At 52.8% G+C, this 27620-nt stretch overlaps 13 protein-coding genes across 13 annotated transcripts; 6 read left to right on the top strand and 7 right to left on the bottom strand.

The window, feature by feature from the left end:
• Nucleotides 1–31: 31 nt before the first annotated feature.
• BO87DRAFT_363001 (4'-phosphopantetheinyl transferase family protein) lies at nucleotides 32–1214 on the bottom strand (the record flags this gene model as incomplete). The annotated part of the gene is made up of 1 exon (XM_025621658.1): nucleotides 32–1214. Exon 1 carries the CDS (start codon nucleotides 986–988, stop codon nucleotides 32–34), a length of 957 nt encoding a protein of 318 aa, XP_025477897.1. The 5' UTR covers nucleotides 989–1214.
• Nucleotides 1215–1380: 166 nt separating this feature from the next.
• Nucleotides 1381–2399, top strand: BO87DRAFT_362999 (pyridoxal 5'-phosphate synthase glutaminase subunit PdxT). The gene is made up of 2 exons (XM_025621657.1): nucleotides 1381–1658; nucleotides 1718–2399. Exons 1-2 carry the CDS (start codon nucleotides 1405–1407, stop codon nucleotides 2289–2291), a joined length of 828 nt encoding a protein of 275 aa, XP_025477896.1. The 5' UTR covers nucleotides 1381–1404; the 3' UTR covers nucleotides 2292–2399.
• Nucleotides 2400–2439: 40 nt separating this feature from the next.
• BO87DRAFT_427803 (nuclear cap-binding protein subunit CBC2) lies at nucleotides 2440–3182 on the bottom strand (the record flags this gene model as incomplete). Its single annotated transcript, XM_025627424.1, has 5 exons — nucleotides 2440–2572; nucleotides 2623–2814; nucleotides 2870–2914; nucleotides 2962–3056; nucleotides 3117–3182. The coding sequence occupies 5 exons, from the start codon at nucleotides 3180–3182 to the stop codon at nucleotides 2440–2442; spliced, it is 531 nt and encodes a 176-aa protein (XP_025477895.1).
• Nucleotides 3183–3409: 227 nt separating this feature from the next.
• Nucleotides 3410–6405, top strand: BO87DRAFT_460675 (uncharacterized protein). Its single transcript, XM_025629027.1, has 4 exons — nucleotides 3410–3823; nucleotides 3883–5988; nucleotides 6039–6214; nucleotides 6271–6405. Exons 1-4 carry the CDS (start codon nucleotides 3539–3541, stop codon nucleotides 6326–6328), a joined length of 2625 nt encoding a protein of 874 aa, XP_025477894.1. The 5' UTR covers nucleotides 3410–3538; the 3' UTR covers nucleotides 6329–6405.
• A 536-nt stretch (nucleotides 6406–6941) lies between these two features.
• Nucleotides 6942–8761, bottom strand: BO87DRAFT_460674 (uncharacterized protein; the record flags this gene model as incomplete). The annotated part of the gene is made up of 3 exons (XM_025629026.1): nucleotides 6942–7202; nucleotides 7993–8494; nucleotides 8645–8761. The coding sequence occupies 3 exons, from the start codon at nucleotides 8759–8761 to the stop codon at nucleotides 6964–6966; spliced, it is 858 nt and encodes a 285-aa protein (XP_025477893.1). The 3' UTR covers nucleotides 6942–6963.
• A 912-nt stretch (nucleotides 8762–9673) lies between these two features.
• pin1 (peptidylprolyl isomerase ESS1) lies at nucleotides 9674–10580 on the bottom strand. The gene is made up of 4 exons (XM_025621656.1): nucleotides 10467–10580; nucleotides 9987–10390; nucleotides 9822–9938; nucleotides 9674–9750 (listed from the first exon to the last, which is right to left on the bottom strand). Exons 1-4 carry the CDS (start codon nucleotides 10467–10469, stop codon nucleotides 9741–9743), a joined length of 534 nt encoding a protein of 177 aa, XP_025477892.1. The 5' UTR covers nucleotides 10470–10580; the 3' UTR covers nucleotides 9674–9740.
• A 156-nt stretch (nucleotides 10581–10736) lies between these two features.
• On the top strand, nucleotides 10737–11496 carry BO87DRAFT_378291 (DNA-directed RNA polymerase II core subunit RPB9). The gene is made up of 2 exons (XM_025623764.1): nucleotides 10737–10985; nucleotides 11036–11496. The coding sequence occupies exons 1-2, from the start codon at nucleotides 10906–10908 to the stop codon at nucleotides 11322–11324; spliced, it is 369 nt and encodes a 122-aa protein (XP_025477891.1). The 5' UTR covers nucleotides 10737–10905; the 3' UTR covers nucleotides 11325–11496.
• On the bottom strand, nucleotides 11387–12475 carry BO87DRAFT_338692 (mitochondrial 54S ribosomal protein uL14m). The gene is made up of 4 exons (XM_025620599.1): nucleotides 12397–12475; nucleotides 12237–12321; nucleotides 11940–12164; nucleotides 11387–11867 (listed from the first exon to the last, which is right to left on the bottom strand). Exons 1-4 carry the CDS (start codon nucleotides 12409–12411, stop codon nucleotides 11797–11799), a joined length of 396 nt encoding a protein of 131 aa, XP_025477890.1. The 5' UTR covers nucleotides 12412–12475; the 3' UTR covers nucleotides 11387–11796.
• Nucleotides 12476–12617: 142 nt separating this feature from the next.
• BO87DRAFT_378289 (SET domain-containing protein) lies at nucleotides 12618–15200 on the top strand. The gene is made up of 2 exons (XM_025623763.1): nucleotides 12618–13049; nucleotides 13112–15200. Exons 1-2 carry the CDS (start codon nucleotides 12939–12941, stop codon nucleotides 14897–14899), a joined length of 1899 nt encoding a protein of 632 aa, XP_025477889.1. The 5' UTR covers nucleotides 12618–12938; the 3' UTR covers nucleotides 14900–15200.
• A 101-nt stretch (nucleotides 15201–15301) lies between these two features.
• Nucleotides 15302–17446, top strand: BO87DRAFT_109362 (putative carboxylesterase). Its single transcript, XM_025617862.1, has 2 exons — nucleotides 15302–16924; nucleotides 17024–17446. Exons 1-2 carry the CDS (start codon nucleotides 15569–15571, stop codon nucleotides 17279–17281), a joined length of 1614 nt encoding a protein of 537 aa, XP_025477888.1. The 5' UTR covers nucleotides 15302–15568; the 3' UTR covers nucleotides 17282–17446.
• On the bottom strand, nucleotides 17304–19555 carry mrh4 (ATP-dependent RNA helicase MRH4). The gene has a single exon (XM_025623762.1). It carries the CDS (start codon nucleotides 19504–19506, stop codon nucleotides 17611–17613), a length of 1896 nt encoding a protein of 631 aa, XP_025477887.1. The 5' UTR covers nucleotides 19507–19555; the 3' UTR covers nucleotides 17304–17610.
• Nucleotides 19556–20339: 784 nt separating this feature from the next.
• Nucleotides 20340–25288, top strand: bud4 (putative GTP binding protein (Bud4)). Its single transcript, XM_025617861.1, has 6 exons — nucleotides 20340–20417; nucleotides 20520–20694; nucleotides 20757–22994; nucleotides 23130–23517; nucleotides 23576–24279; nucleotides 24333–25288. The coding sequence occupies exons 2-6, from the start codon at nucleotides 20605–20607 to the stop codon at nucleotides 24903–24905; spliced, it is 3993 nt and encodes a 1330-aa protein (XP_025477886.1). The 5' UTR covers nucleotides 20340–20417; nucleotides 20520–20604; the 3' UTR covers nucleotides 24906–25288.
• A 1024-nt stretch (nucleotides 25289–26312) lies between these two features.
• Nucleotides 26313–27131, bottom strand: BO87DRAFT_388394 (uncharacterized protein; the record flags this gene model as incomplete). Its single annotated transcript, XM_025624857.1, has 1 exon — nucleotides 26313–27131. One exon carries the CDS (start codon nucleotides 27129–27131, stop codon nucleotides 26313–26315), a length of 819 nt encoding a protein of 272 aa, XP_025477885.1.
• Between the last annotated feature and the right edge of the window lie 489 nt (nucleotides 27132–27620).

Here is a 27620-nt window from a genome sequence, read left to right as displayed (position 1 = left end):
ACAACACCCACATATCGTAGATAAGATACCATCACCCCAAACAAGCACACCTCCCCTCCGCACACTCCCAAACATCCCCCTCAACATCCAACCTCCTCAACCCCTCCCATACATCGTCCTCTCCCCCCTCCCCCTTCCCAACCCTACCCCCCCTAGCAGCCGTCGCAACCAAATACCCCCCCTCAAACGCCTGCACCTCAACCCTCACCTCCTTGACCTCCCTCCCCTTCATCAACACCCTAACCCCGCGATAAACCTCCCCATCCGTATCGGGAACCCTCACATCCAAAAACTCCAACTCCCTCAACCACTCCGCCAACAACGCCTCCCCCGTCATCTTAATATACGCCTCCTTCAGCGCCCAATACGCAAAGAAAACCCGATAACTATACACCACCCCTTCCGTCGACGAAACCGAGTACCCGTGAACAGGATGCGTCAGGGACTTTATCAACGACAGTTCCCTCGCGGAGAATATCTCCGTGAAGATCGATACGTACTCCAGGAATGCGGAGCGGGTGGGTGGGGATGGGTTCCGTGGGGAGCGTAGGTGTTCTGTTGTGCTGGTGATGTCGATTCCGACTTGGATTTCTTGTTGCTGCTTGGCTGGTGTGGGGTTGGATGGGATGGTGGTTCCGGCTAAGGCGACCATTGAGTCTTGGTGGCTGACGTTGAATTCGACTTTTGGGATTGAAGTGGTGACTGCTGCAGATGGGATGAAGCAGGGTCGGTGGTGCGGAGCTGGGGTCCGGCTGATGGTGATTTGGGACCAGGGGATGCGGCAGGTGCGGTGGATGAAGAGGTATTTGAGCAGGTTGGAGGCGAGGGACATGTGGCGGTCCTTGAGGTGGTAGTATTTCTGGATGGCTTGTTGTTCGGTGGGTTGGAGGGTCTCGAGGAGGGGGAGGGCCGGAGAGGTGGTTGTTAGGGGTCGGGTGTCGATGTACCACCGGACGAGGGTGGGTTTGGGGTCGGATGAGGTGGCCATTTTGGGTGAATTGGTGTGGTGGTGTTCAATTGAGTGAGATGTGAGATGTGAGATGTGGTGTATCAAGCTGATGTGAGGAGGGATCGGGTGTCTATGCGGAGGTGAGATGAGGGGTAGGATTGGTTTTCCACGAGGGTCATTGATGCATTCCGAGATTCAGGTACACCAATTATAAACCTCAGCGCCCTACACAATGGTCCACAAACAGTTCATTGTCACAGCAAAGTAATGAAGGCAATAAATCTAGAATGTCAACATCTCCAATGTCAGGCTGAACGCGGGGCAGCACGTGGTGATAAGCGGTCCGACATTGATCCGCTGACATAAGGCGGCGTTGCTCCCATCAAATAAAGTATAGAGAGTTTGGAGTCATAGTTCGATTGTTGCCGCCACTGACTCACATTCTATACTTCGCCATGGGCTGCATCACCGTCGGCGTGCTCGCCTTGCAAGGCGCCTTCTACGAACATATCCAGTTGCTGAAGAGTGCGGCCGCCGATTTGCCCGCCAAAGACCGCAGTTCCGCCTCGCAATGGGACTTTATCGAAGTGCGCACCCCGCAGGAACTCGAGCGATGCGATGCGCTGGTGCTACCCGGAGGCGAAAGCACAACCATGGCTCTTGTTGCCGCTAGGTCTAACCTCTTGGAGCCTTTAAGGGACTTTGTCAAGTATGTCTGATCGATTTTCCGCATCATTGCTTTATGGTTCATACTAATTGGCATTTCAGGGTCCACCGGAGGCCTACTTGGGGTACCTGCGCCGGTCTGATCCTCCTCGCTGAGTCGGCCAACCGCACAAAGAAAGGTGGTCAGGATCTGATCGGTGGGTTGGACGTGCGTGTCAACCGCAACCATTTCGGCCGACAGACGGAGAGTTTCCAGGCCCCTCTCGACTTGCCCTTCCTGGGCGCTAATCAGCCCGCCTTCCCCGCCGTCTTTATCCGCGCCCCGGTCGTGGAGAAAATCCTCCCTCACCAAGAGGGCGAACAAGTGGCCGAGGCCCAGCGCGAAGAAACCGTCATTGCGCCGGCGCGCCAGGCGGAAGACGAGGTCGCTCGTCAGGCCATGGCAGATAGTGTGGAGGTTTTGGCAGCTCTGCCCGGACGGGCTGCCAGATTGGCCTGCCAGGGGACGCCCATTAACGCCGATGACGAGACGGGAGACATTATCGCCGTCCGCCAAGGGAACGTCTTTGGGACAAGCTTCCACCCGGAGCTGACTGACGATGCCCGCATCCACGCGTGGTGGTTGCGCCAGGTCGAGGAATCAGTGAAGAAAAGACATGCCGCGCATCACACATGAAGGGCAATATCATGGCTGATGATGCATAGCGTTGGGTATCGGATGTAAATTTCTTCTTTTTTGAATGCCTTTCTAGCAATGATAGAAATAGAGTGTACATATGAAAACGCCGTTCTTGCGCCAACCTGAATATGTCTGTCTTCCCCTTTTACTTACCCTTGCCGTACTCCTCTTCCTCCCGTCGTCGCTGGTCATCCGCATAGGCACGTCCATAGCCACCACGGCCAGGGTCGTATTCCTCGCGGTATTCGTCGCGGACCTGACCACCCGATTTACCACGTCTACGAACGTCAGTAACCTGCACCTTTGAGAATCCCGATCATATACATACCCGTATTGCCGACCCTCCTCGAACCCAGGATCCAAATCCGTCCGAATGATTCTCTCATCCAGCTTTGTGCCACCAATGTATTTCAAACAATCCAGCGCATCCTGGTGGGTGTAGTACTCGACGAAGCAAAATCCGCAGGGGGTCTTGTTGTACCGATCCAGACCCATAACTAGACGCTTAATCTCGCCGCACCTGTACTCGGTCAGCTCATTACTCGTAGATAGCGCATTCGGTGGTTTCCGCGCACTTGGCAAATAGCTCATGGATCTGTTCTTCGGTGGTGTAGAAAGAACTGTGTTGTTAGCATGGACTTGACAAAGGCGATCATTCATAACATACAGATTACCGACGTAGAGAGTGGTGGCATCCTTGAGGTTGTCGACGGGATCTTCAGGCTTTTCGATCTCATCGTGGCTGAACTTGCGACGCTTGTTCTGGAGAGAGTTCACCAATTAATATTGTAATGGTTCGGTAGCCTTGGAGACGAAGCTCACCTTGCCCAGGTAGTAGGCACTCGGCCGGTCGAGGCGTTCGACGGTGTTGTGAACGAGGGTGCTCATGATGCTTGGCGTTAGGCAAGCAAGAATTGAGAGAAGGAAATAACAATGAACGCCGGGAAGCTATGTGAGCGGAGTTCACTAAACAACGAGAGGAAGTGAGTCTGCAAAGAAGATCCCGAACAGGTCGGGAAGCTGAAGCAACAACCAACGGGAGTCTTGCTTCTTGGCGCGCCGCCCTTCTTCAATCCAGCTTCAGCTTCCGCCCAAAATTTCCCCGACGGGAGCTGTTTATTGCCTTTCCTCTCCGTCGTGCTTTCGGCTTCTTCCCTGCCCTCTTGCATTTGGCTTCAAGCGCAGGATGAGATTGTAAGGCTTGTCAATCTCAACTTGTCTGCCATAAAGAATCCCCCTCGACCATGCCGAAAGTCATCAGTTACACTCCGCCGTGGCTCTCGCGCCCGGCGCCGGGTGCCTCCATCTTTGCCAGCTCCGGCTCCAAATCACCAGAACATACACCCGGAACGAAGGACGTCGTCTATTCGGGACCTACGCGCATTCAAGCGAAGCGGGGGAATGAACTATTTACCGTCGTCGATAACCAGATTCGCTGGTCCAGCCTGACCAGACTGAAGGATGAATGGCAGCACAACTCCAGGTCGAATGACAAGCAGCAGTCTGAGGATCGCACTGTGCAGTACAGGGTAGGACAAGGATTAACAGTGATTTATTGCTGGTCTGAAGCTAACCTGATGCCGTATAGGTCCTGAATGTTCCTGTCTTCGAGAAAATCCGTCAACTAATCCCCTCCCCAAATGGCGCATTCCTAGCCATTGTTGCCGATCGCACCGTCTTCATCGCCGTGCTGCCTGATCCTTCCCATCTGTCTGGAACAGACAGCTCTCCCATCCGCGTGAAATCTTACCAGCTTGGCCCGACCACCCACGTCATTCCTGAATCGCCTGTGGTGTCGGCGCTATGGCATCCATTGGGTGTCCACACCAACCTCGGGGGCTGTTTTGTGACTATCACGGCTGATGCTGCAGTCCGAGTGTGGGAATTGGATCGGAACAACCACTGGTCATTTGACCGTCCGACCCTGGCTGTCGACCTGAGGAAGCTGGTGGACGGAACTTCATCGGACCAGGACTTTGCGCCGTCGGGATTCGGGAAGAACAAGGGATTCTCGGCTGACTTTATCGACATGGAAGTTGCGTCTGCTTGCTTTGGTGGCAGCGGAAATGAACGCGAGGACGCATGGGCACCCATGACTCTGTGGGTTGCAATGAGACCGGGCGATCTATACGCTCTGTGTCCGTTGTTGCCCTCCAAGTGGCGCGCGCCGTCAACTGCCATCCCTTCGTTGACTGCGGCTATTGTTCCGAAGCTGGCTTCTTTGGAGGAGGATCCTGCCGAGTACGAGGATGACCTGACTGCCTGCCGGCAGCAGTACGACTGGCTGGCCGAAATTGATAACCAGGATCCTTTACATACGGAGTTTGATTCGGAGACGGGCTCTGGGTCTGACGTCCTCACGCGCCCAGCCAATCCCAGTGCGATCCCCAGATTACAGGGCCCGTTCCGGTTCGACACGGGCGATGAGATCGATGACCTGGACCTCTGCGATATCCTGGTCATCGGTGCCAAGGTCGATCTCGATGCACTCATGATGGGTGAGGAGGTGCGCGCTCTGGAAGAGAGCGGAGATGACCGTCTGTCTGCCACGGTCATCTGCCTTTCGACTGGAAGCGGTAGGATTCATGTCTGCCTCGAGCTCGATGGCGTTGAAGGACAGTGGCTCCCCAAGGCGAAGAAGAACGTCTTCAGCACTCCTGTCTCCGAACCATCCGATCTCCTGCTCGTGGAATCCTTGGACACGATTAGAGGGGAGCGTGACTCGTCCAACAACTGGCCTACTTTCACAAAGGATGCCTACTCGCGGTACAGCTTCTTCGTTACGAACACCAACAACGTCACCTATATCTCTCTCACTTCCTGGGTTCAGCGACTCGAGGCTGAGCTGCAGTCAGAGGACACCGCCGGCAGCTCTTTCCGCCTGCAGATCCTTTGCGAAGGCACTGCGTCTTTGAGAGAGCGGATTCTTGAAGTTGATGGAAATGCCGCAGGCGCCAAAGACTTGACGGGCCACCTACCAGCCGCATTGGTGTACTACGATTACGACCTGGGCTACTTGCTACTCACATCCCACTCCTCCACTCCTCACGCTGCCATCTTGGATGCACCAGAGGTTCTTCCCTCCATTGCCGATCTCCACATCTTCGACCCGGAGGAACAAGTCCCGGGCTCGCCCATCTTGCCCCCTCGTCGGCCTCCATACCAAGTCCCGGCCATCTTCTACGCAGAGCCCCCTCTGGAGTTCTTCATCGACAAACACGTCCCGCACCGTCAACGCCAGGCCTTGAAGGAGCAAGTTCGGCTGTCCCCTGCTACGCTGGACCTGGTAGCAGCTGCGCACCGCATCCTGTCCGCCCACACCAACGCCCTCGAGCGCGCCGCCTCTGACCTCTTCCGCCGCTGCGAGCGTTTGCAAGGCGAGATGCGTGATCAGCTGAAACAGCTCGCCGACGTCGCTGACCGAGTCAAGGGCGTGTCCAGCGAAATCGGCGAGGATGGCAAACGGATGGAGGGGTCCCGCAACGGAGAAGCACTGGACCAGCGACTGCAGGCAGCGAAGGACAAGCAGGCACAGCTTGTACAACGCTACGAAGCACTGCGTAACAAGGTCCTGAAATCCGGTGGCCGGCCACTCAGCGATAAGGAGAAGTCGTGGGTCACTGAAGTTGAGACATTGTCAGAGTCAGTGGATCAGCCGGAGGGCGATGGCGACCTGACACAACGACTCGCTGCTGTATGTTCATTCCAGTGTGTCTAATAAGCATGATACTGACAATTGTATAGGTTAAGGAGATTGCCGGCGATCTCCTCAGCGAGGCCAAGACTCTCGCAGTCAAGTCGCCCATCGCTGCTGAACCGGGCAGTCCAGCATCGCCAGGTGGTGCTCAACCCCGTGTTTCGGTTTCAGCACGACTGCAAAAGCAAAAGGTTGCGGATGCTATGCTGATGGTGGAACGAGAGTACGTCTGCTTCATTCTTCATGACATTGGGGTCATATGCTAATGAGATACTCTAGATCGGCCATCATCGACAACATCACATTGCGTCTCGAACGGCTCAACACAGCGTTATAATGGATACCACAGTAGTTAGAAGCATGCATGAAATGGCTTGTTTTGACTTGACTAGAAATACTAGAATGCAATCACGGTCAATCTCTACCCACATCAAACAAACCCATCATATTGATGAGACCGTAGAACTAGAAGAATCCCTCTGATCCTCCACCCTCGCCATCGCCATATCCATCTCCATATCCTCCTCATCAGCCGTATCCCTCCTCTTAGGCCCCCGTACCCTCCCTCTCCCAAACCGTCTCTTCTCCCTCCCCATCACCCCGGTGCCATGACAAACGCGCGACGAGGCAATCGAATCACAAACTCTACTCAGGTCACACCGAAGCACCACCAGTTCTTCCTCTGAGGAGGAGGAGGACGCTTCTATATATTCTTCCTCATCTCCTTCTCCCTCTCCATCTCCCTCTCCATACCAACCCCCTTCACTCTCAAGACTACTCCCACCACCACCATCACCCCCCAAACAACAACCATCATCCCCACCATGCTCTCCCAACCGGAACTCCTGAACACCATCATCCTGACCATGCTGTTCATCATCTACATCCAAACAATCAAACTCAACACTCGAGTCAAATCCCTCAAGACATGCCATCAGAGTGTATAGTCTGTTCATCCTCCGTTCGGAATATCTACTGCTGCTGCTGTCGCTGCAAGCTTCGCAGAGGAGATTGTTCCGCCGACGCGTTCCCTCGACTATTATCATCTCGCGCCGGATACACCGGTTCCAGGGGATGAGGCGGCAGGGCGTGAATGTTGTGGTGGTGAGGCACCCGCAGAGGGGGTGTTTGGTTGTTAGGGTTAGGCACATTGTTGTTGGGGTACTTTTTCTTGGGGGTTGAGGGTGTGAGGTTTTTCTGGGTGGTAGATGCTAGCTAGGTTTGAGAGTGCACTGCAGTGGTTAGTATTGGGATTTTCAATGATGAGTGGGTGTTGGTTGGGGTGGAGGGATGGATATATATCTGGGTGTGGTGGGTGGATGTGTGTGTTGTCTGTTGGGTGAGATGGAAAGAATGATGCATGGCGATAGTGTTTAGAATATGGTGATAGAAAACAGAAGCAAGACACAGGAGGTATATGGATGTTCTTAAAGGTATTGTGGCTTGATGATGACCTACCTCTTCTCAGGATAGGATAATCCTAGTAGGGTTTGATGCTCACGTGAAGAATGAAGAGTAGTAGTGAATCGAATCACATGGATAAATCTGAGTGATCTGAGAAGGAGATGATCAGTGCTTTAAGTATTGTACTCAAAGAAAGTTAAAGAGCGAAGAAACTCTGGTCTCTCTACTAAGTTGTGAACTGTGGCATGAACGGCAGGTGGTGTCGTTTGGCAGCGTCGGTATGGGAACTGTCAGATTATAACGGGCAAGTGTCTGGGTGTTTCCGACTAAATCCAAACAGCACTACAGTGAATGTATTGTCAAAGCAATTTATATTTTTCATCCAAAGCAATGTATGGATATGTCCACACTTGAATAAAGAAATAGCCGAAATATCCAACCAAAGCAATTTCCCAAGCTAATATGCATATTCTCATTCAATATCAGTCAAGACACTCGTAGCCCCAAAATGGACAACCAATAACCCCATAGCCTCATCTAACACCGTACTTCATGCAGCTGGTCGTTCAAGAAGGAAGAGCTAGTAGCTATGCGGACCTGTTGCGAAGGCTTTCCAAGTTCGTGCAATTGCCTCACCACCTTCGACTTTCTGGGTGATGGCCGTGGCCAGCTCGTCCACAGCGACCTCGTATAGAGGAGAATAAGGGACGGACCGCGACAAAGGAACCAACTTTAGGATCTCCGTATGAAAGTCCCCCTGCTTCCAGGCATTGAACGCCGGAAGGACATCCGCCGGTAATTGGAATTTAAAATTACTGGTCGCCAGCTGGTGGTAGGCAAATAATCTGGCGTTGTAGACTCCCAAACGAGCATTCCACACCATTTGATCATAAAATTCCTTGTAGGCTGTGTATCTGCGCCGGTGCGAGCCAAGAGTGATCGAACCTTCAGGGATTTTCAGGTCCGCCACCGCAGTAGGCCGGGCTTTGACAGGATTGTTGTCCTTGTCCCACCCAAGGAGGAGGTGGACAGATTGAATATGCCGTTGAAGAATTGGAGAGTCTTCGTCAGGGTGTAGGTACTCGTACCTCCTTCGGTACTAGAAGTTATAGATCCGTATGACTATAATGGCTCGGTAGGCCTCGAAGCGTAATTGTGATAGGATGTAGATGAACCTCGTGGGAAAGAACCTAGAAAGGTGCGGAGGAAGGTAGATGCATTCAGCTCTTATGCCAGATTAAGTCAGGACGTCGTTGATATGTTGTTCTGAGACCGACAGCATGCCCTGCTCAGCCATGTAGGCGTCGACGGATTCAGGCAGCGGTGAGAAGGGGAATTTGGTAGACCCAGACGCTGGCGAGGACATATTTGTTGAGTACTCCCTTTCTGGGATGGAATCTGAGGAGGCTGAGCGATGAAAGATGGAAGGTCGTTAGATGAAGGCACTGCAAAAGGACAGGACTGCACTTGTGCAGAGCGACGGAGAGAGCTGAAGCTCTCGCGGAAGCTCCCCCATCACCGCCTCCATCTGCCTAGTCGGGCAGGCTAGTCGGACAAGGATGGAAAACCATAAATGTGAATGGAATGGAATTCCAGCCTTCCATTGCTTCATCTTTCCTTGATCCATGTTTGCTAGCACCAGGTTGATAGTCGAGACAGTAAAGGTAGAAGAAGAAGAGGCAACGTAGCTGCAGCAAATGATGGTATCCCAAGCCAATGTGATCGATGAGAAGCTTTGACAGATCTGATGGTCTGACAGACAGGAGTAATAGCTATCGGTGTCACCTCAACAGACAAGTAGGACAGGATCCGAGGGAACACCAACCTTGCAATCCGGTCTTGTGCTGACGACGTAGAGTAGGTTGAACTTGATCTGATTGATTATTAGGGTTGTGTTTGCTGACGGATAAAGCTAGTTTAGAAAGCTAGATACTGAGATGTAGAACATGATCTACTTGGAGAGTTGTAGATAGATCACGGCCGGTACGCTATACAATAGGACGAAGGTCAGCACGAAATCATTATGATACCACATTCAATAGCAGGGGGCAAACACTGCAGGTTGAACAAACCGAATGGAAGATCAAGTTCTTTGGGCCATTGATATAAGGCGCCTCTCATATGCAAGTCACACTTTCATTCCTTTCATCCAAGTCAGTAGCAACAGTATGCATCATACAGCCACTGTCTTGCAGCGCTTGACATACGACTTAAAGATACGTTGCATAACTTGATCAAGACTACATATCTACGCTGAATGGCAAATTGCGAAGAAGAACTCATGTAAAAAGATATAGAAATCTCTTCCGAGTAAATACACGTAGTATATATGTCATCATAGAAATTTACTGAACCCTGCAATATCCAATACGTTAGCAAGTGCTGATCAACAACGCAAATCTCTGAATCGCACTCAGATCACGTACCGTTCAATCAAATGGACACCAGAGGCCGTCTCCACAATCCCACTGACCTGACCAGGCTGGAGTGCAAAGGCGGCGTCCTCGAACTCTTTCTGCATCTCATTCCGTCCAAAGAAGCCCCTAACATAGATTAGTCCAGTATCTGCAGCGACACTCATAAATACGTACAGATCTCCACGTTTCCTAGCACTGCTGCAGTCGGACTCCGATACAGCAATGTCACCCAGACTGGCTTCTCCCGCATTGATGCGCGCCTCGTGGCTCCGGAGGATCTCGATAGCCTCCTCCTTCGAACGGGTGATTTCAGCTTCCCTCCAGCTACTGGGACGCCTACTGTCCCTGTGCTTAACAAGAAGATGGCTGCAGCGGATCTTGCCCTCATTGTGACCGTTTCCATCAGAGCGTCCTGCGGGTCCGCTGTGGTAGTTGGCCATATAGAACTTAAGCTTCTCTGTATCTGTGTCGGCCGGCGGCTCCCAGCGAGACTCTTTCGTCATAGGGTTGAAGTAGTAGGGAAGGTTCTTAGAGTTGGAGTGGCGAACCTCCCAACCTGCCGGAAGACCTGTCTCTACCTGTAGTGTTTACAGTCAGCACAGATGCCAAATTTGGTAAACATGATCTTCTATGATAGGATTAATATCGGCATACCATGTTGTGGAAAAGGATGTGTGTATATCTAAAATCTGCGGAGGAGTCTATAGCTATACGAAGGAAGACAAGGATCCAGAAATGACGCGGGGGGACTAGTGGAGTTATATAAAGTTGCAGGAGTCGGAGAGGCTTTGCTGGTACTTGCAGCTGCGGGACAAACTGCGGGGGAGGGATGACTGCAAACACTGCAAACATTGACGGGGCGGTGAGCTGCAAGTCATGGAACTAGCCGGTGGTGCTTGGTTCAACGCTTCTTCCGACTTCCATTGACGATCTCCCCGGCCATCTCTCTATTCCCATCAGCCACTCTTCGCGTCTTTCGTTTCTATCTATTTCAAGTGAAAGCTTTCCAGCGGATACAACACACTCGCTCCATATCAATACGCGTGAAGTCATTACTTTCCGGCACACTTCATCAGTAACACAACCTCCGAAAATGTCTGCCAGCCCTTCCCCCTCTGCCGGTGGCGATAGCAAGCCCACCGATCAAATTCACTTTCGATTCTGTCGCGAATGGTAAGTTTTGATCTCTTCATCCTTTCTGAACCTTCTGCTAACGTCTACAGTTCCAACTTGCTCTACCCGAAGGAAGACCGCATCAACAACCGGTTGATGTTCACCTGCCGAACCTGCCATGTCGGCGAGCCCGCAACCTCCTACTGCGTTTACCAAAACAAGCTCAGCACTCAAGTCGGAGATACCGCTGGTGTGACCCAGGATGTGGGATCTGATCCTACGGTTTGTCTCCCGGGTTTCTGTGATCATTGTGGGGAAGAGATTACCTGCTTCGTCTGTGACACATCCTCCGAGGACTCCTGGTCCGAAGAGGATTATGATGGCTTTTCGTCGTCATGAGGTCCAGCATGCGCTGCGCTCGCGTCATGGATAAATTCCAAGTTGTCTTGAAATTTCCGTGGCTAACCCACTCTTTCCTTAGCTTCCTCGTTCCAACAAGCTCTGCCCGAGCTGCGGCGAAGCCGATGCAGTCTTCTTCCAGTCGCAACAGCGTTCCGCAGAAACGGGAATGGTAAGCCTTCATGCCGGTTCACCCCGCATCCATGAAGGTATCGGCTGACGCTTACTTTCCAGAAACTTTACTACGTCTGTTGCGCGTGCGGCAATGTTTTCGTCTAATTCTCGATTTGCCATACTACATGTCATGTACCTGATACCCGATCTTGGTTTTTGTTCCGTTAAGCAGCATTTTTTTGTGGAGTTCTGGCGATGTTTGGGCAAAGAAAAGGGGAGTTTGAAAAGAGAGAGAAATTTCTATTGCTACAAACGGGATAAATATAAGAACAATTCGCTTCCAAATAAAAGGTATATCCTACACATGCATCGGCGCCAACGACAGGATCTTCGACCACTGTCGTCCTCGTAGTTCCGTAGCCACGACACCTAGTATATGTCAGTAAAACCATTTCTCTAATACCGACTCGATCATGTTCCGCTGTAATTGGCTAGACTGACCGTTCATTCTTGTTCCGATGGGGTCTCCGGACTTGTTGACGAGAACACAGGCATTGTCATCGAACTTGACGATCGAACCATCCGGGCGCTGCATTTCCTTGGCCGCGCGGACGACGACGGCATGGCGAATGTCTCCTCGGCGAACCTTGTTTGCGATACCGACGTTGTTGCTGCTGTCGGGGCCGAAATTTCGTTGCTTCTGGACCACGACCACAATGCGGTCACCTGTTCATCCCGGAACTCCAACATCAGCGGAAACCCTTTGATAATGAATTGGAAACGGTGAAATGATCGTACCAACGGTGGCGGGGCGCTTCTTTTTCAGGACATTCACGCACTCGACAACGGCGGCGCCGGAGTTGTCGATGCAGTTGAGCATTGTCTGGATCGGGAGTTTGTCAGTCCGCGAAAAATTTCCTCTCCCCCATCACGAACACCAGTAGAATCCCTCACACACCTTTAATTGAATCATCTTGACTGTGTACCCTGTCCGGAGGTGGAAAGAACGTCGGGGGGAGTGAGGGGAGTATAGAGAGAGATGGGGATGGCCGAAAGAAAAGCAGCGCCAGGCAGTTTGGCGGGCCGGCAGGTTTCGCCGACGACCGACCCCGGACGGGGACACTGCAGCAGCGACCAGCGCCAGCCTTCACATTAATTATTACTACTATCATGTCAATCTGCGAGTTTGTCCTTTCATGCGCGCTAACTTTCACTGCCTCTCCTTCGTTTCCTTTGTTCATCATGCCAGTCACTTCTCTTCGTATTCACGTCGTTCCCTAAAATTTTTCTTCTCAATCCCGCTCCTTTCCCACCCCCCAAAACTGTTTGGCGCCCATATATATTTCTACTTAGTAGTAGTCTCGTCTTCTCTGCTTCCCGACCTTCCGCTGTTTCTTCCCCTTGACGCTTTGACGCCTCATTCCTACCATTAATCCCACCCACACTCTTATCACCCCCTCAAATCCTCTTGCATGGGATCGTCTGGGTCGAAAGTTCACGATGCCGGTCTCCAAGGCAAAATCCAGCCCCTCCGATGACCGTCGGGATCGGCTTACGCTCGCGAAACTGGCCAGCTACGACGACGTCGCAACAGATGCGCTGGTTGACCGTGTACGTTTATGACTCTCGATTGGCCGTCATGTAGCTGATCGCTGACTATACTATCCTCGCAGGCGTACTTTTGGACCAACACTCGCAAGAATCGCACTAAATACAACCCCGCCCGCGGCATCAGAGATGATGATGTGGCTAGCACTCTTCTTCACGATGTCATTGTCAACAAAGACGCTGCCAAAGCGGAAGAGAAGCTGTTGAGCATGCCGGGTCTCAAGAAGTACCTGGCTAAGCTGCCTACTGACCGGGAGAAAGAATGGTTTCGCCGCCATCTCCGCAAATACATCCAGATGTATCTCCCCGACTCCCCCTTTGAGGTGACTACGACCAATCGCTACACGGTGACCGAGCATGAGGCTGCCATCTGCGCCCGCAAATTCATTAAGCAGGGCCAGGAGATCAAGTACCTCAGCGGGACCCTCGTACCCATGACCAAGGAAGAGGAGCAGGATCTGGATTTGAAAAGAAAGGATTTTAGCATTGTCATGTCGAGTCGCAGAAAAACCCCCTCTTTCTTCCTGGGCCCCGCTCGGTTCGCCAATCACGATTGCAACGCCAACGGACGACTGGTGACGCGCGGCATGGAAGGCATGCAAGTCGTTGCCATCCGCAACATTCATATCGGAGAGGAAATCACCGTGTCTTACGGAGAGGATTACTTCGGCATTGACAATTGCGAGTGTCTTTGTTTGACATGCGAACGGGCCGTCCGCAATGGCTGGGCACCCCAGCTCGATTCCGACCAAGAGAGTCCCGCCTCCACGCCAGCTTACGACGAGCCTGCGCTCTCTGAGGCTCTCCTTTCGCCCAAGAAACGCAAGCACGTCCCCGACACCGATTCAGAGAGCTCTCCCTCGTCGACTCCCCGCAAACGAACCAAGTTTACTCGCCAGAGCTCCAAGTTGAGATCCGAAGTCGTGTTTTCTGATCTCACAGCCTCGATTGAGTCTTCCACGGTCCAGCCAGCGGACACCGGGCTTTCCTCCCAAGCTTTATCCGTGCCACACGCTGCCGCAGCCGAAACCGCCAATGACCACGTCATCGACAACAAGAGTGACATCCATGCCGAATCGACCGCGCAAAGTACCACCACTACCACCGCCGATCCTGATTCACCCGGTTCACTGGACGATTCGCACCGCTCGTCAACTTCAACAGCCGCGACGTCCGTTTGTGATAACCCGGTGCGAATCAAGGTCGAGGAAATTACCGAGACTACCGTGCAGGCACCAATTTTGACTGTCGAGGGACGCCTTGATCTCTCCACTGAGCCAGAACGACGTATGCTGGGTGTAGACAACGATGCATTGTCGGACTTGTCAGACTCACTGGAACTAGACGAGAAGCTCGGTACCGTGGTGAAAAAGTCCCGAAAATCCCGCAGCAAGGAAGTGGTTCCCTCAGTCGAGGTTGAGCCGCCCCGTGCTCGGGTTCCTGGCGACTACACCAAAACCTCGAAACTTCTAGCACAAGCGTACGATCGCTGGGTGGATTGCCGCACATGCAATGCCTGGTTTGTTCAGCAAGATTCCTACCTGACGCGACGTGAGTGTCCCCGGTGCGAACGGCACTCCAAGCTGTATGGATTCCAGTGGCCAAAAACCGACAGAGAGGGCCCTGGGGATGACGAGGAACGTGTGATGGACCACCGCACTGTGCACCGATTCTTGTACCCAGAGGAAGAAGCGCTCATTTCGCGCAAGGACCGCGGTGTCAGTTTTGGAATAACCCCGACGCCCGAACTGTCCGAGCCTCACGCAGAGACCGAGGACAGTGAAGCCGGCGAGGACCGACGCAACACGCGCGCCAGCCGACGACGTACCCGGTCCCTTCGGATGACTATGTAATGATGGATATGGATCGATTTTGGGAGTACTAATCCTGGAGTTTGGTTTTTCTTTGGAGTCCGGTGGAGTCCGGTTTGGAAGAATAGGCGTTTTTATCACAGTGGGCACGAGCGTTGCCATGAGCCCGGCGATATTGAAAGGCTTTTTGAGACGTTTGAAAGATCTTGCTTCCCATTCATCTGGTCTGGCTTTGGCTTTGTCCAGTCTAATGATTCCGCATTTGGTTACCCTGTATAGATTACTGCTCGTTTCCTGGCCCTTGGTACACTTCTGTACTTACACGACTTTATCCCCAACCCGGGGTCTTGGAATTAACTTATTTTTACCCGTCGGCTGACGGACATTGCTTGAAGAATCTTTTCCTCCTCATCCTTCCCCCCGCAAATTGCTGGTGCCGCATCTCCGCATCTCCGTCATGCTGCATCGTGGAGTAGAATAATTGCACCAATGGCAGCCCTGTCGGCGCTTTGATCCCCTTGGATTTCTTGTCCTCATGATATGCTCGTGCAGGTATTCCAGGAACTCCGATATTGAATCTTAATGAACTTCGGTCTGCTTCATACCGACCTCACTCAACCATCGCAGCCATGATGCCCTATAAAACACTGCTGCTCTCGGCGCAGCTCTCCCCAGCCAGGTCCACCAGGGATACAACCACCACCTGCAGCCATGGCCTTCCCACGCCTCCTGCTGGCCCTGTGCTTCCTGCTAACACACTCCCTCACCAGCGCCTACGACGCCCCCCTCGTCACTCTAGACTATGGCACCTTCCAGGGCAGCTATGATGCCACCTACAACCTCTCCTACTTTCGCAAAATCCCCTTTGCAGCACCTGCCACTGGCGAGAACCGCTTTCGAGCTCCCCAGCCCCCGCTAAACATCAGTACCAATGGCACCTACGACACCGACCAATCCTTCGACATGTGCCCTCAACGCACCGTCAACGGCTCCGAAGACTGCCTCTATTTAGGTCTCTACTCCCGACCCTGGGACACCTCTTCATCTACCACCAGCCGCCCCATCCTCGTCGTCTTCTACGGCGGCGGCTTCATCGAAGGCGATGCCCTCTTTGGCATGCCCCCCAACGCCTACCCCGTCCTCAACGTCAGCACCCTAAACGACTACATCGTCGTCTACACCAACTACCGCGTCAACGCCTTCGGCTTCCTCCCCGGCCAAGCCATCAAAGACTCGCCCACCTCCGACCTCAACCCAGGCCTCCTCGACCAACAATACGCCCTGAAATGGGTCAACTCCCACATCCACCACTTCGGCGGCAACCCCAACAACGTCTCCATCTGGGGCCAATCCGCCGGCGGAGGCTCCGTCGTCGCCCAAATCCTCGCCAACGGCCGCGGCTCCAACCCCAAACTCTTCTCCAAAGCTCTCGCCAGTTCTCCCTTCTGGCCAAAAACCTACGCCTACAACGCCCCAGAAGCAGAAGCCATCTACACCCAGCTCGTCAACCTAACAAACTGCACCGCCGCCTCCGACACCCTCAAATGCCTGAAAGACGTAGACGTCCAATCCATCCGCGACGCAAGCCTCATCATCGACGCAGATAACACTTACACCACCTCATCCTACACCTGGGCCCCCGTCATCGACGGAACCTTCCTCATCGAACCCCTCACCACCGCTATCTCCTCCAATTCCCTAAAGACAGACCTCATCTGGGGCATGTACAACGCCCACGAAGGCGAGAACTTCATTCCCCCCGGACTAGAAGACACAGACACCACGAACGGATTCAACTCCTCCCTCGCATCCTTCCATACCTGGTTAACCGGGTTCCTCCCCGGTCTTGATACAAATGACATAGATCTCATCGAATCGAAACACTACCCTGTTTCTGGAACAGCAGAAACATTATCCTATAACACGACGTTCGTACGCGCAGGGCTGGTGTACAGAGACGTGGTCCTCGCGTGCCCAGCATATTGGGTTGCTTCTGCGGCGAAGGAGAAGGGGTATGTCGGGGAGTATGTGATTCCACCGGCGAGACATGGGAGTGATACGGAGTGGGTATGTTGTCCATTCCCTTTTATCTTTCGTTCTAGTTATGTAGTATATGCTGTCTGTCTATGGAGATGATACCGATACTAATGCTGTGACTGTGACTAGTGGGACACCGTTTCGAGCGTACAACAAACCGACCCGTTAATCTACGACGGCTACGCGGGCGCATTCGCCAGCTTTTTCCAGACGGGGGACCCCAACGCGCATAAATTGACCAATGCGTCGGAGCCCGGCGTGCCGGAGGTACAGGAGTCAGGGGAGGAGTTTGTGATTGCTACGGAGGGGTTTGAGAATGTGGGGTTGACGGAGTTGAAGGATCGGTGTGCGTTTTGGAAGTCGGTTGGGGGGAAGATTCCTATTTAGTTTATTTTATTTTCATTTACTGTGGTAGTCTATTTAAGTGATGGGTAGGTGTTGTTTATAGTGTACAGGTGTGGTGAGGAAGAGGAATCTAAGTAGAGAGATGATGTGGTGGGGAAATATACAAATTATAATACATGAGGTACAGCCGTGTATATCCTGAGTGATGCTTCAAGTCAATGCATACATACAATGCATGTCGTCTAAATATTATCTTTCCTGGTTGCCATTTTCCGAACGCCGTCGTCAGAGGCTCCGTCATGTTGTAAGTTGACTGGGCCGTAGTTGAATAATAGTACAGATTGTGCTTGTCGTTGGTGTCGTCGCTGCCCCTAAATCAAGGCCTGGCCGCGGAACATGCCCTCGCGCACTTCCTTGACCACGTCCTTGCGGTCCTTCTTGCCGACCAGGACCACGGCACGACCACGCTTGCCCATGCGGCCGAGACGGCCGAGTCGGTGGATGAAGTCGATCGTGTTGTGCGGGACGTGGTAGAGGATGACCGTCTTGACGGCGATAGTGTCGATTCCGCGAGAGGCAATGTCTGTCGTTACGAGAACCTTAGTGTTCGGCAGACCGCGCTCCATGCCCGGCTTGTTTTGCTGTTCAGGGTAGACAAAGGGAATGGAGTTGTCCTGGCGGCGCTTGTTCTTGGCTAGCATGATCTCCTCTGCGGTGGGAGGGATCGGGGACTCGGTGAACTCTTCCAGCAGTTCCTCCTGCTTGCGGCTGCTGGAGTCGCGGGAGAAGGACTGGGCGTCGATACCCTTTGAGCGCAGGAACTCGGCTACCTCGTCGGCTTCTTCGCGCTCGTTGACGAAAACCAGAATCTTCTTGACCTTCGGTCCGGCCTGGGCCAGGAAGGGGTGTGTCGGCTCTGTGTCGCCTGCCTTTCCGATGGACCAGATCACGTCGGCGCAGGCCAGGTTGCGGTTGCCACGGTAGGGGTCCCGTTGGATGTCCACCACTCCCAGCTGGACACGACGGGGGATGGCATGCAGGTTTGGTGTCGTCAGTCGGCGAATGTCGGGGTAGCGCTTACGAAGGAGATTGTCGAGACTGCGGGGAATGGTTGCGGAGCAGAGGATGAGCTTGTGAAGAGAAGAGGCCGACTTTTCGATGATCTCGGTCGTTGTGGGCAAGAAGGAACGGTCCATGAGCGAATCTGCCTCATCCAGCACCAGGTGGCTAACGCGACTCAGCACGTATGGATCCGTCTTGGCGATCGAGGCAAGCAGGTGGGGAGTGGCGACGAGGACGTCGATTCCGCTCGGGTTGAAAAGGATGCTCTTGATACGACGTGGGGTCAGGTTGGACGAGATCATTCCCGACCGGTATTTGACCGTGTGCGAAAGAGCCTTCACTTTGGCGCCAACCTGGGCAACCAGCTCGGATGTCGGGACGAGGATAATGACCCGGGGTCTACCTGCGTCCGACAACGGAGGCTCTTCCGGGGCAATGTCGAAAGCCCGGTTCTTGAGCTTCTCCTCCCGTTCCTTGGCCTTTTGTTCCGCCTCCCGCTTTTCAAATTCCTTGTCCTCCGCTTCCATACGCTTCAGGGAGTCGATCATGGGAATGAGATAGGCGAGAGTCTTTCCAGACCCGGTCTCCGCAGCCAGAAGATATTGTTCATAATTCGGTTCATCGTTGAAAACATCTTTCGATGTTCTCTTCGGGATAGGGTCTTTCAGGAGTTGTGGGATAGCAAGGCGTTGAATGGGAGTTGGTACAATGTCCGCCAGTCCGGGGAGAGCCTGGGAAGAGATGGAGTGGCGCACGACCGGTAGCAGAGGAAATTGGTCGAAACTCGAGACTTCTGCGATCTTATTCTTGATAGCGGTTCGGCGACCGTAAGGGATGGGCGCCAATGCCGTTTGCATCTTGAGCGCCTTGTAGAGAGGACTGTCCGGCTTATCATCTTCAGCATCCCCGGAGCGCTTGAGAGCTGCCCGAGACCTTGACCGTGGCGCATCCCGAAGGCGCGCTTCCGTTTGGTTCATGCCCGACCAGGGGCCGCCACGATCTCTTCTCGAACGTCCCTCCTTCAGGGAAGACTTGTCGACATTGGAGGACAGAACCATGCGGGCGGCCTGGCGGCGCTGTCGGACGGTTGCCATGGAGCGGACGGCCTGCCATCCGGCGAGAGGAGAGGACATGGTCGCCTGCGTCTGACAGAGCAGACAGACTTGAGGCCGAAGCGGCAGAGACAATCTGCCCAGGCGATTCATGGTGAGGATGGGGGGTGGATGAGAGAGAGTGATGAACGCTCGTCAAGAATCTTCTAGCACTAGTTTTATCTTTTGCCTCCCGGAGCTCCAATCCAAAAAGAATCAGCAGCCGGTCCCGTGCCAGTCCGTAAGGGGAAGGCGCTCGGGCCACAGGAACGATCCCCCGCTAATCCCAAACCAGACTGGTGGGATCGGGGAAACCGCCAGGCGACGAGGTGTCGAGGTGTCGAGGCTGGCCAGACAGGCGCTCAGGCCAAGTTCAGGCCAGGCTCAGGCAGTCTCAGGTGTGAAGTTGCCATGGAGACTCCCGACGCCAAAATGTCAACAGCGTCAAGCTGCGATTCCCAGCTTCAGCCGGTTTGCGAACGGCTTCGAACTACTTATTAGTCAACTTGTCAACACTGTTTGTTCGGGTGTTTCTGTTTATTCCTTCTCCCGTCACCTTCACTCTCACCCCCTCCCGTCTTCTTGTTTTTACTTCATCCTCGTTGGTCCGGTGGTGGATGGTGTGTTGGTTGTCTTCTTCCCTTGCAATTATCTATCCTGTCCAGCGTGCCGTCATTGTTGCACATCGCCCATTTTCACCATCTCGGTTGCCCGGTTCTGCCTACGATCAGCATCCCTTCGTTTGTCGGACCAATTTCTCGCAGTAGTTTCTTATCAAAAGTAAAGAAAGACCTGACGAATCGGCTCTCTTTCGCATGATCGCCATTTTGTGACGCATCTCATTTACCCCATCTTGTTACGAATCCCATGAGCTGCTGCTTAACGTCCGAGTGAATTTTAATCCAAGCGACTCAATTATTGTCCGCGTTCTGTTCTTCATTTGCGCTGGTTCGTTTCGGACTATTTCTAACGACCTCGTTGCGATTGACTCATCCACTTTTTTCGCCTCCATTCGTCTCAACCAGGTATGGGCGCGTTCCAGTCCGGCAAGGGATAGCTATGATTGCAGAGACCTTGCATTGCTGCGTTGTGACGAAATAAGCCATTGCTGATTCAGCTGCCTGCAGCTGTGTTTTCTTCCAGGCGCGCTTGTCGACTGGCTATTTTTGCCTCTTTCGAATCACCAGTTGTTGTCGTGCATTTCCCACCAAGATGGGCAGCAGTACCACGCAAAGGCCGCTGTCCGAAGTAAGCCCGATGGCTCAACGACGAAACTCCCCAAGTTGGAATCAGAGTGCCAAAGTAGGTCGCTCCACGTGCTGTTGTTAATCCTCCGACATCTGGACCTGACCATGTCGCTCCAGATGAAGTCCCAAGAAGCATCAGCGTATGAAGCACCCGCATCACCGCGTCTTTTCTGGCAGGGCCGTGAGTCGGGCTCTCCCTTTCCCAAGAGCTCGGAGAACCAGAGCCCTTATGACCCAGACGCCTCGTTCTCGCCATCCAAGCGTCCCTCCCTTGAGAATCTCAAGCGCGCATCGAGGGTCAAGAACAGCAACATGTTCCGCGACTACAACCAGGAGTACGATCCGACCAATGTCTATGTTCCACAGAGGCCCTTGGCCACTAGTCGCTCGCCACAGAAGCAGGCCTCAAATGCGTCCCCTGCGCGACAGGCAGAGTCCCACGATAGTAACCCGAGCGGGCCCCGCCCCCCTTCTCCGAGCAAGGACCAAGTCCCCCCAGCGAAGTCTTCCCTGTCGCGAGCCAGTCGCTTCGGGTTCAGAGACGCATTTGACCCCGAAAGTGAGATTTGGTCTGACATTGATGGAAGTCGACATGCCAAAAGCGTGACGTTCGATGCCGCTCAGCCCCAGGTGCACGAGTACGAAATGACCACGCCTGATCCGTCCTCCATCGCTTCTGGCTCCCGTGAAGGCAGCTATGAGTCAGAAGAGGATGAAGGGGATATCAGTTTCGATCGCGAATCCTCCCTCGACCGTGATGACAGTTTCGATGCCTCCTTGGAAGACCTCGAGAAGACCCCGGTTGTCCTGCCCGAAGACTGGCGATACATGAGTCCCGCCAGCGCAAACGACGATCTGGTGAAAGACGAAGAAGATCCCTTTACGGAAGACGACGAAAACCACAGCCCCGACCCGCGGCCATCCACCCAGCAAGGCCCGCCTGTCCAACATGCTCGCGTCGAGTCGCTGGACTCCAATGGCGAACGCCGTCCCTTGCCCCCGCTTCCTCCAACCAATCGCCCGTCCTTTAGCCAGCGCGGCTCGTCTCCACAAAAGCTGTCTGCAGCCTTTGAGCTGGCAAGTGGAGGTCAGCGAGTGTTGCCGTCTCCTCCGGGCCCCGCCACGTACAGCAAGTCGGATATCACTGAACGTGCTCGTGCATCCATGTCTCTGGAAGATAGGCTACGTCTCATGATGATCCAGGAAAACGAACGGAAGAGCAAAGACTCAGACCAAGCGGATCACCAGGCGCCCAAGCCAGACACAGAGGCTGAACACGACCTGATTAGCGACTTCGAGGACGATGACAAGATTTCAAACTCAGGGGAGGCTGCCAAAGATCACGATGAAGAGGCTACGGAGGTATTCTCTCCTCCGCGCATCTCCCGGGATTCCATTCTGCGAGACATTCGTAAGAGTGAGAGCTATGTCGACGACTCCTTCGAGGAGGATTCGCAGATCGAATCAAGCCCCCACCACTATATGCATTATGACCCTGACGTCCCCATCCCATCCCTGGAGGACGATGATGACGAATACCACGATGACGACGATGATGACCAAAGCAGCGTGGTGATAAAGCCCGAAGAGCACGATGACGATCTTTATGACATTCCGGAGTATTATGAAACTGTTCAGTCTCAAGCTTCTTCCTCAAAAAGCCTGAAAGACCATTTGCCTTCCAACGAGGAGGGCGATCAGCCCAGCTTGCCTCAAGAGGACGAAGTCAGGGCGCCGCAGAGCGAGTCACAAGAGTCCGAAGACAGACAATCCGCACCTGTTCCTGAAGTACGAGAAGAGCCTGCTGCCGAGCAATTGCAAGGAGAACCAGAGCCAGAACCCCAACCAAAAGAACTGTCGGCTCCAAAGATGGCAGCCATGAGGGAAGCGCTGCAGCGGCCCTCGACACCGGATAACCAGGATCAAATTTCAGAACCTTCGACCCCTGAGTCCGTTATACGACACCCTATTGATGAAGAGATCAGCGACGAGGAGGTATCCGCTGATGAAAGTGTGCCAGACCCAGTTGCCACCATCAAGGCCCCTGGAACTGGTTTAAAGACCCGTCCATCCCTCACCCCTGCGGACGTTGAGCAGATGGCTGCGACGCGCCGCAAGGTTAGCGGACAACCACCTCCGCCCATGCCCCAGCTTACCAAGCAGAACTCGAACGACTCGCAGGCCTCTGCACCGGAGGAGGAACACGAGGAGGATACACAAACAGAGACCGCCAAGGAACCGAGTCGGAGACAACCCAGTCTCATGAAACTGGATATCCCATTCAGCATCCAGGAAGAGGAGAGCCTCGGATTCGGCTTGGATAAGGAGTTCGATCGAGTGATCGAGTCGCAAAAGGTGGAGTTTGAACAATCCCTGTCCCTACTCAGAAGCACCGCGTTTATCCCTCGTCTCCATGACGGCCCACACCAAGGATCAGAAGCCCATAGCTTGAAACTGAGACCATCAACTGACCGCCATGTCTTAAAACAGAGAGGTTACCTTATGCGACATAACACGAAGGTTATCATCGCCAGCAGCCGCAATGAGGATGAGGCGGCAGCTGGAGGTGACACTCCTGCAGCGGCCCGGGCCGCACCAACGGCGCGCAAGCCTAGTCAGCAAACGTGGACTACGGTGCCGTGGAACGGACAGACTCGCCGAGCGAGTATGAGGACTTCCAGCGGCATGGTCCGGAAGAAGCCCGTCAGCGGACCCGTCCCACCACTTCCAGGCCAGCAGAGCAGCGTTCAGGAGCCCCCGGCGACCATTGAGGAGACCGAACCTGCGTTGAATGGTGCTCTGGAGGAGGGCGAAGAACGTGGTCGCCTCTTCGTCAAGGTAGTCGGAATGAAATATCTCGATCTGCCGCTGCCACGAGGTAAGTGCATGACTTTTGCTTAACTATATTTCGAAACGTCAGCTGACAGTCACCTTAGGTGAGAGATCGTACTTTGCCTTAACCCTGGACAATGGCCTTCATTGTGTTACCACTGCCTGGCTGGAACTGGGCAAGACCGCTCCCATCGGTCAGGAGTTTGAGCTCATCGTGCAGAATGATCTCGAATTCCAACTGACCCTCCAGATGAAGGTGGACGAGGAGAAGATGCGTGTTCCAGAGCCTGCTCCACCAGTTTCACCCACAAAGCAGAAAGCCTCCACCTTCAGTCGGGTCTTTGCTTCACCCCGGAAGCGCAAGGAGCTTGATATGAAGCAACAGCTGGCGTCGCAACAAAACAAGACTCGCGACGTCAACGCTCCCGTATGGGACAGGCTGAGAACGCTCATTGCTCGCGATGGAAGCTTCGCACGCGCCTACGTGTCCCTCAGTGACCACGAAAAGCACGCCTTTGGCAGGCCTTACACAGTGGACGTGGCATGCTTCAATGAGTGGGCTGTTGAAGAGCAGCCCAGCAGTGTAAAGAGCAAGAAGAGTACCAACAGTACTACTTCCCAGAGACGTCCTCCTTACAAGATTGGCAAGCTCGAGCTACAGCTTCTATTTGTGCCGAAGCCCAAGGGCGCCAAGGAAGACGACATGCCCAAGAGTATGAACGCATGCATCCGGGAGATGCGTGAAGCCGAAAGTGTATCCTCCCGCAGTTGGGAAGGGTTCCTTTCTCAGCAGGGTGGTGATTGTCCAGTAAGTACACACAAGCCTGAATGTTTGTCGATCAACGCTAATTCATTTCATAGTTCTGGCGTCGTCGCTTCTTCAAGCTCCAAGGGTCCAAGCTGACCGCATACCACGAGACCACCCGCCAACCTCGTGCAACTATCAATCTCTCTAAAGCAGTCAAGCTTATTGATGACCGGTCTTCTTTGACTCAGAAGGAGACTACAACGCGAGGGGGTGGCCGTCGCAAGTCAGCCTTTGCCGAAGAAGAGGAGGGCTACATGTTTGTTGAAGAGGGATTCCGCATCCGCTTTGGCAACGGCGAAGTGATTGATTTCTACGCCGACAGCGCGGCCGACAAAGACGGATGGATGAAGGTGCTGGCGGACGCCGTCGGCAAGGGATCTTCTGGCAGCAGCCAAGTCAAGGCCTGGACGGAGATGGTTCTCAAGCGGGAGCGAAGCATGAAGGTGAAGCGGACAAGCACCACAGCTCCTCCGCCACCCGCCAAAGACAGTGCCATCCCTGTTCCAACGACCCCATCGGCGCGGGCGCCACCCGTGGGTCGTCCTGGCCACAAGCACACCCAGTCACAGCCAGAAGTTCGCGGTCTGGATGCTCGCCGGCAGAAGACGCGGTCCCTGATGTTCTAGAGATGTTCAAGAGTTGCTTTTTGTGTTCCACTATGTTCTTCATTTTACCCATTCTTGTGACTTGCTTTTATTTAGTACCTCCCTTCTTTCTGAGTTGTCTTCCTTTTTCTATGTTTGATCTTTGCTTCTTGTACGGTGTTGGAGTCTAGCCTGCCTGCTGCATCTTCCTTTTGTTCTACCATTTGAATTGAGACTTTCAGCATCCAGCACTGCTCGTTATGCAAGCGTTGTCATTTCTCTTTGTTTGTGATATTCCGTCTACTTTTTCGTCCTTGATTCCTGCACCGCCCTTTAATGATACATAGCGCCTTTCCTTCATGAGTCCATAATTGAGTTCTCGTTTCTCTGTGTATCAAAAGATCTCGGTCCTATTTCATCTGTTGGGTTCTACTTAGAAATTGTAACATTTGACGTCAAGGTTCCTCTAGTAGTCTGTAGTAAGCTATCTATGGCTTATATAAGTTAACCAAAATCAGCGCTTTCAGCTGGACTCGTATTCCGTTCTCCTATTAACCCTCTACGATATTGAACGTAGAATTTGATGTAATGGCTATCCGTCTCCCGCTTTTATATAGTTCCGCAGATCATTTCCCCATCACAAAGCAATAGCATACTATATCAAAATATGATAGTAAATTAATCCCTGTAGTACAAGCCAATGACTCGATAAAAGAGACGGAAAACATGATGCACTATTATACGCTGCTCAGTAAAAGGAGCACTCATTTGGGTTTCCCGTCAAGCGCGTGTGTGGTCGGTCCGACTTCTCTAATTCGTCTCACCTGAGTATGTTATTTCCATGGAGCTCTTGACTATTGATTCCCAAGCGTCGAGCCGTGTGATTGCATATATCTTCTAGAGACTACATCGATCAGCCTATATCTCCTGCTACGGACAGAGCCCGCACCTTCCCGAATAGGAAGAAAGAACGCGTCTCCTACACCTTGTTCCTCTGTTTCCTCTACATACTTGAATTGCTGCTAGCATCATTCAACACCTGCTAAATTGACGTTCTACAAGTCTGCTTTTTTCTTTTCTCTTCTTTGTATCCATGTACTTTTCCGAACGCCTTCTACTCCTGTTCGAGGCAATGCCTCAAATCCTGTCATGCGTCTTCCCTCGAGTGTCTTCTCTAGACGAATCTCACTACGCATGGAGACAGTAGCACACTGTGTATAACCATAGGACCTAACAATATTATGAGGAACAAATAGTGACAAATACACGCATTCTGTCGTGTTTCCCTTAAATAGTAGTTGTTCTCTCTTCCTCAATCCTCTAGCCAGGACATTGTTCACCGGAAGGCAAACAAGTTCTCATACCATTTAGCTTGCTGCACGGTCATCATCCGCAATTTACTAACTAACCGTAAGTTCGGTTACACTTGGTCAGCCAGCTTGAGGCCTTTCATCCTCTTCTCCCATCCAGCCCCCAAACATAGGCATTCATAAGACGTGCACTAATCTTATCCGTTCTTTCCTTCCTTGGATCGAATTCGATCCGCCTCTCATAGACAGCCTTCGAATGCGCGTACCTTTTCGCCTCCCTCGGAATCAAATCAACTTGGCCCAGAGTCACAAAATCATCAGTGTGAACTGTAATGATCCTACCCCTATAGCCATCACAACAATCACACATCGGTGTACAGTGGCCAAGGACTTCTCGGTCGCTCCTCGTGCATCGTGGCTTCTCACAGCAACCACAAGACCGGCCACAACACCCCCCATCCTTAGCACACTTTTCCCGAAGCCATGTGTCCCTGAGATACCATTTTGAATCGCATCGCTGGAAACTCATAGCGCGGTACAGTGGAGTGTGTCCCATTTTCCATTCTAGGAGCTTCATGACCCCTTCGGTGGCGCGTACATCGTTGTTGAGTGCTTCCAGTTTCCGCTCAGATTTCCTCAGTTTTTCTTTGTAGCTGTTGAACTTGTTGAGGTCGTCACTTGCAGGTTGTTCGCTCTTTATTTCCTTATTATCCTGCAGTTCCTTTTCCCTTGCTTGTAATGCTAAATGTAGGAATTCTTCAGTCACGAAGTAATCATTGATATATTGCCACTGGTCCTCAGAAAGCCCAATACATTGGTGCTGTAATTTGCGCAATTTCTGGGCCTTTTGTGTTTTCCCTGATTTCTCGAGGATTGTCTCCACGGGCTCGAAGATAGCACTGCTGGCTTTGACCAGCGTGTGTCGCATGGACTCCGGTATAGACTTGCTGAGCTTCATATTTAGACGTAGTAGTCGAGTTCCGGTGAAGGAAAGGTAGTGATTTGATCGAGAATTATAAGAAGAAAATACGTGATAGAAAATTCAGAGAGACGAAGATGTGTGTGTATATAGGTCATGATTACACTAACCAGGATCATGTATCGCTCATCTCATCTGTAGCTCACTAGCCCGTCCATATTATGACGTACAGGCCGAAACTATCGCTCCTTCCCTTGTGTGTCCCTGCCAACCCAGAGAGCACTCTAACATGATATCTTCGATTAGCTGGTCCAAGAATATCGAACAACCATCACTGCGAACGTTGAACCCCCTTTTACCATCGTCACTCCAATTCTTGAGCACTCTGTTTACCACATAATCGTCTATCGCTACAATACTCTGAATACTCTCCATAAACGAATAAAAAACGATGCCTGCCATTCCTAATCGTGTTAGCCTATCCATGCTAGGACCATGGTGGGCTGCCATGGTCAGCTACGTTGTTGC

Source organism: Aspergillus neoniger (assembly GCF_003184625.1).
Source record: "Aspergillus neoniger CBS 115656 unplaced genomic scaffold BO87scaffold_24, whole genome shotgun sequence".
Taxonomy (NCBI): Eukaryota; Fungi; Ascomycota; class Eurotiomycetes; order Eurotiales; family Aspergillaceae; genus Aspergillus; species Aspergillus neoniger.
Note: the sequence above shows the minus strand (reverse complement) of the source record. Positions and strands in the feature narration are given on the sequence as shown.

Coding starts and splice junctions, on each gene's coding strand:
- bud4 (XM_025617861.1), top strand. CDS start 20,605: ATGGGCAGCAGTACCACGCAAAGGCCGCTGTCCGAAGTAAGCCCGATG. Junction 22,995..23,129: donor GAGTGATCGAGTCGCAAAAG/GTGGAGTTTGAA, acceptor GTCTTAAAACAG/AGAGGTTACCTTATGCGACA. Junction 23,518..23,575: donor CGATCTGCCGCTGCCACGAG/GTAAGTGCATGA, acceptor CAGTCACCTTAG/GTGAGAGATCGTACTTTGCC.
- BO87DRAFT_338692 (XM_025620599.1), bottom strand. Junction 12,165..12,236: donor GAAGCGCCCCGCCACCGTTG/GTACGATCATTT, acceptor CGGGATGAACAG/GTGACCGCATTGTGGTCGTG. Junction 11,868..11,939: donor CATCGGAACAAGAATGAACG/GTCAGTCTAGCC, acceptor GACATATACTAG/GTGTCGTGGCTACGGAACTA.
- BO87DRAFT_378291 (XM_025623764.1), top strand. CDS start 10,906: ATGTCTGCCAGCCCTTCCCCCTCTGCCGGTGGCGATAGCAAGCCCACC. Junction 10,986..11,035: donor TTTCGATTCTGTCGCGAATG/GTAAGTTTTGAT, acceptor TAACGTCTACAG/TTCCAACTTGCTCTACCCGA.
- BO87DRAFT_362999 (XM_025621657.1), top strand. CDS start 1,405: ATGGGCTGCATCACCGTCGGCGTGCTCGCCTTGCAAGGCGCCTTCTAC. Junction 1,659..1,717: donor CCTTTAAGGGACTTTGTCAA/GTATGTCTGATC, acceptor TTGGCATTTCAG/GGTCCACCGGAGGCCTACTT.
- BO87DRAFT_109362 (XM_025617862.1), top strand. CDS start 15,569: ATGGCCTTCCCACGCCTCCTGCTGGCCCTGTGCTTCCTGCTAACACAC. Junction 16,925..17,023: donor ATGGGAGTGATACGGAGTGG/GTATGTTGTCCA, acceptor GACTGTGACTAG/TGGGACACCGTTTCGAGCGT.
- BO87DRAFT_460675 (XM_025629027.1), top strand. CDS start 3,539: ATGCCGAAAGTCATCAGTTACACTCCGCCGTGGCTCTCGCGCCCGGCG. Junction 5,989..6,038: donor TGACACAACGACTCGCTGCT/GTATGTTCATTC, acceptor ACAATTGTATAG/GTTAAGGAGATTGCCGGCGA. Junction 6,215..6,270: donor ATGCTGATGGTGGAACGAGA/GTACGTCTGCTT, acceptor GAGATACTCTAG/ATCGGCCATCATCGACAACA.
- pin1 (XM_025621656.1), bottom strand. Junction 9,939..9,986: donor GCTAGGAAACGTGGAGATCT/GTACGTATTTAT, acceptor AATCTATGTTAG/GGGCTTCTTTGGACGGAATG.
- mrh4 (XM_025623762.1), bottom strand. CDS start 19,506: ATGAATCGCCTGGGCAGATTGTCTCTGCCGCTTCGGCCTCAAGTCTGT.
- BO87DRAFT_378289 (XM_025623763.1), top strand. CDS start 12,939: ATGCCGGTCTCCAAGGCAAAATCCAGCCCCTCCGATGACCGTCGGGAT. Junction 13,050..13,111: donor CAGATGCGCTGGTTGACCGT/GTACGTTTATGA, acceptor CTATCCTCGCAG/GCGTACTTTTGGACCAACAC.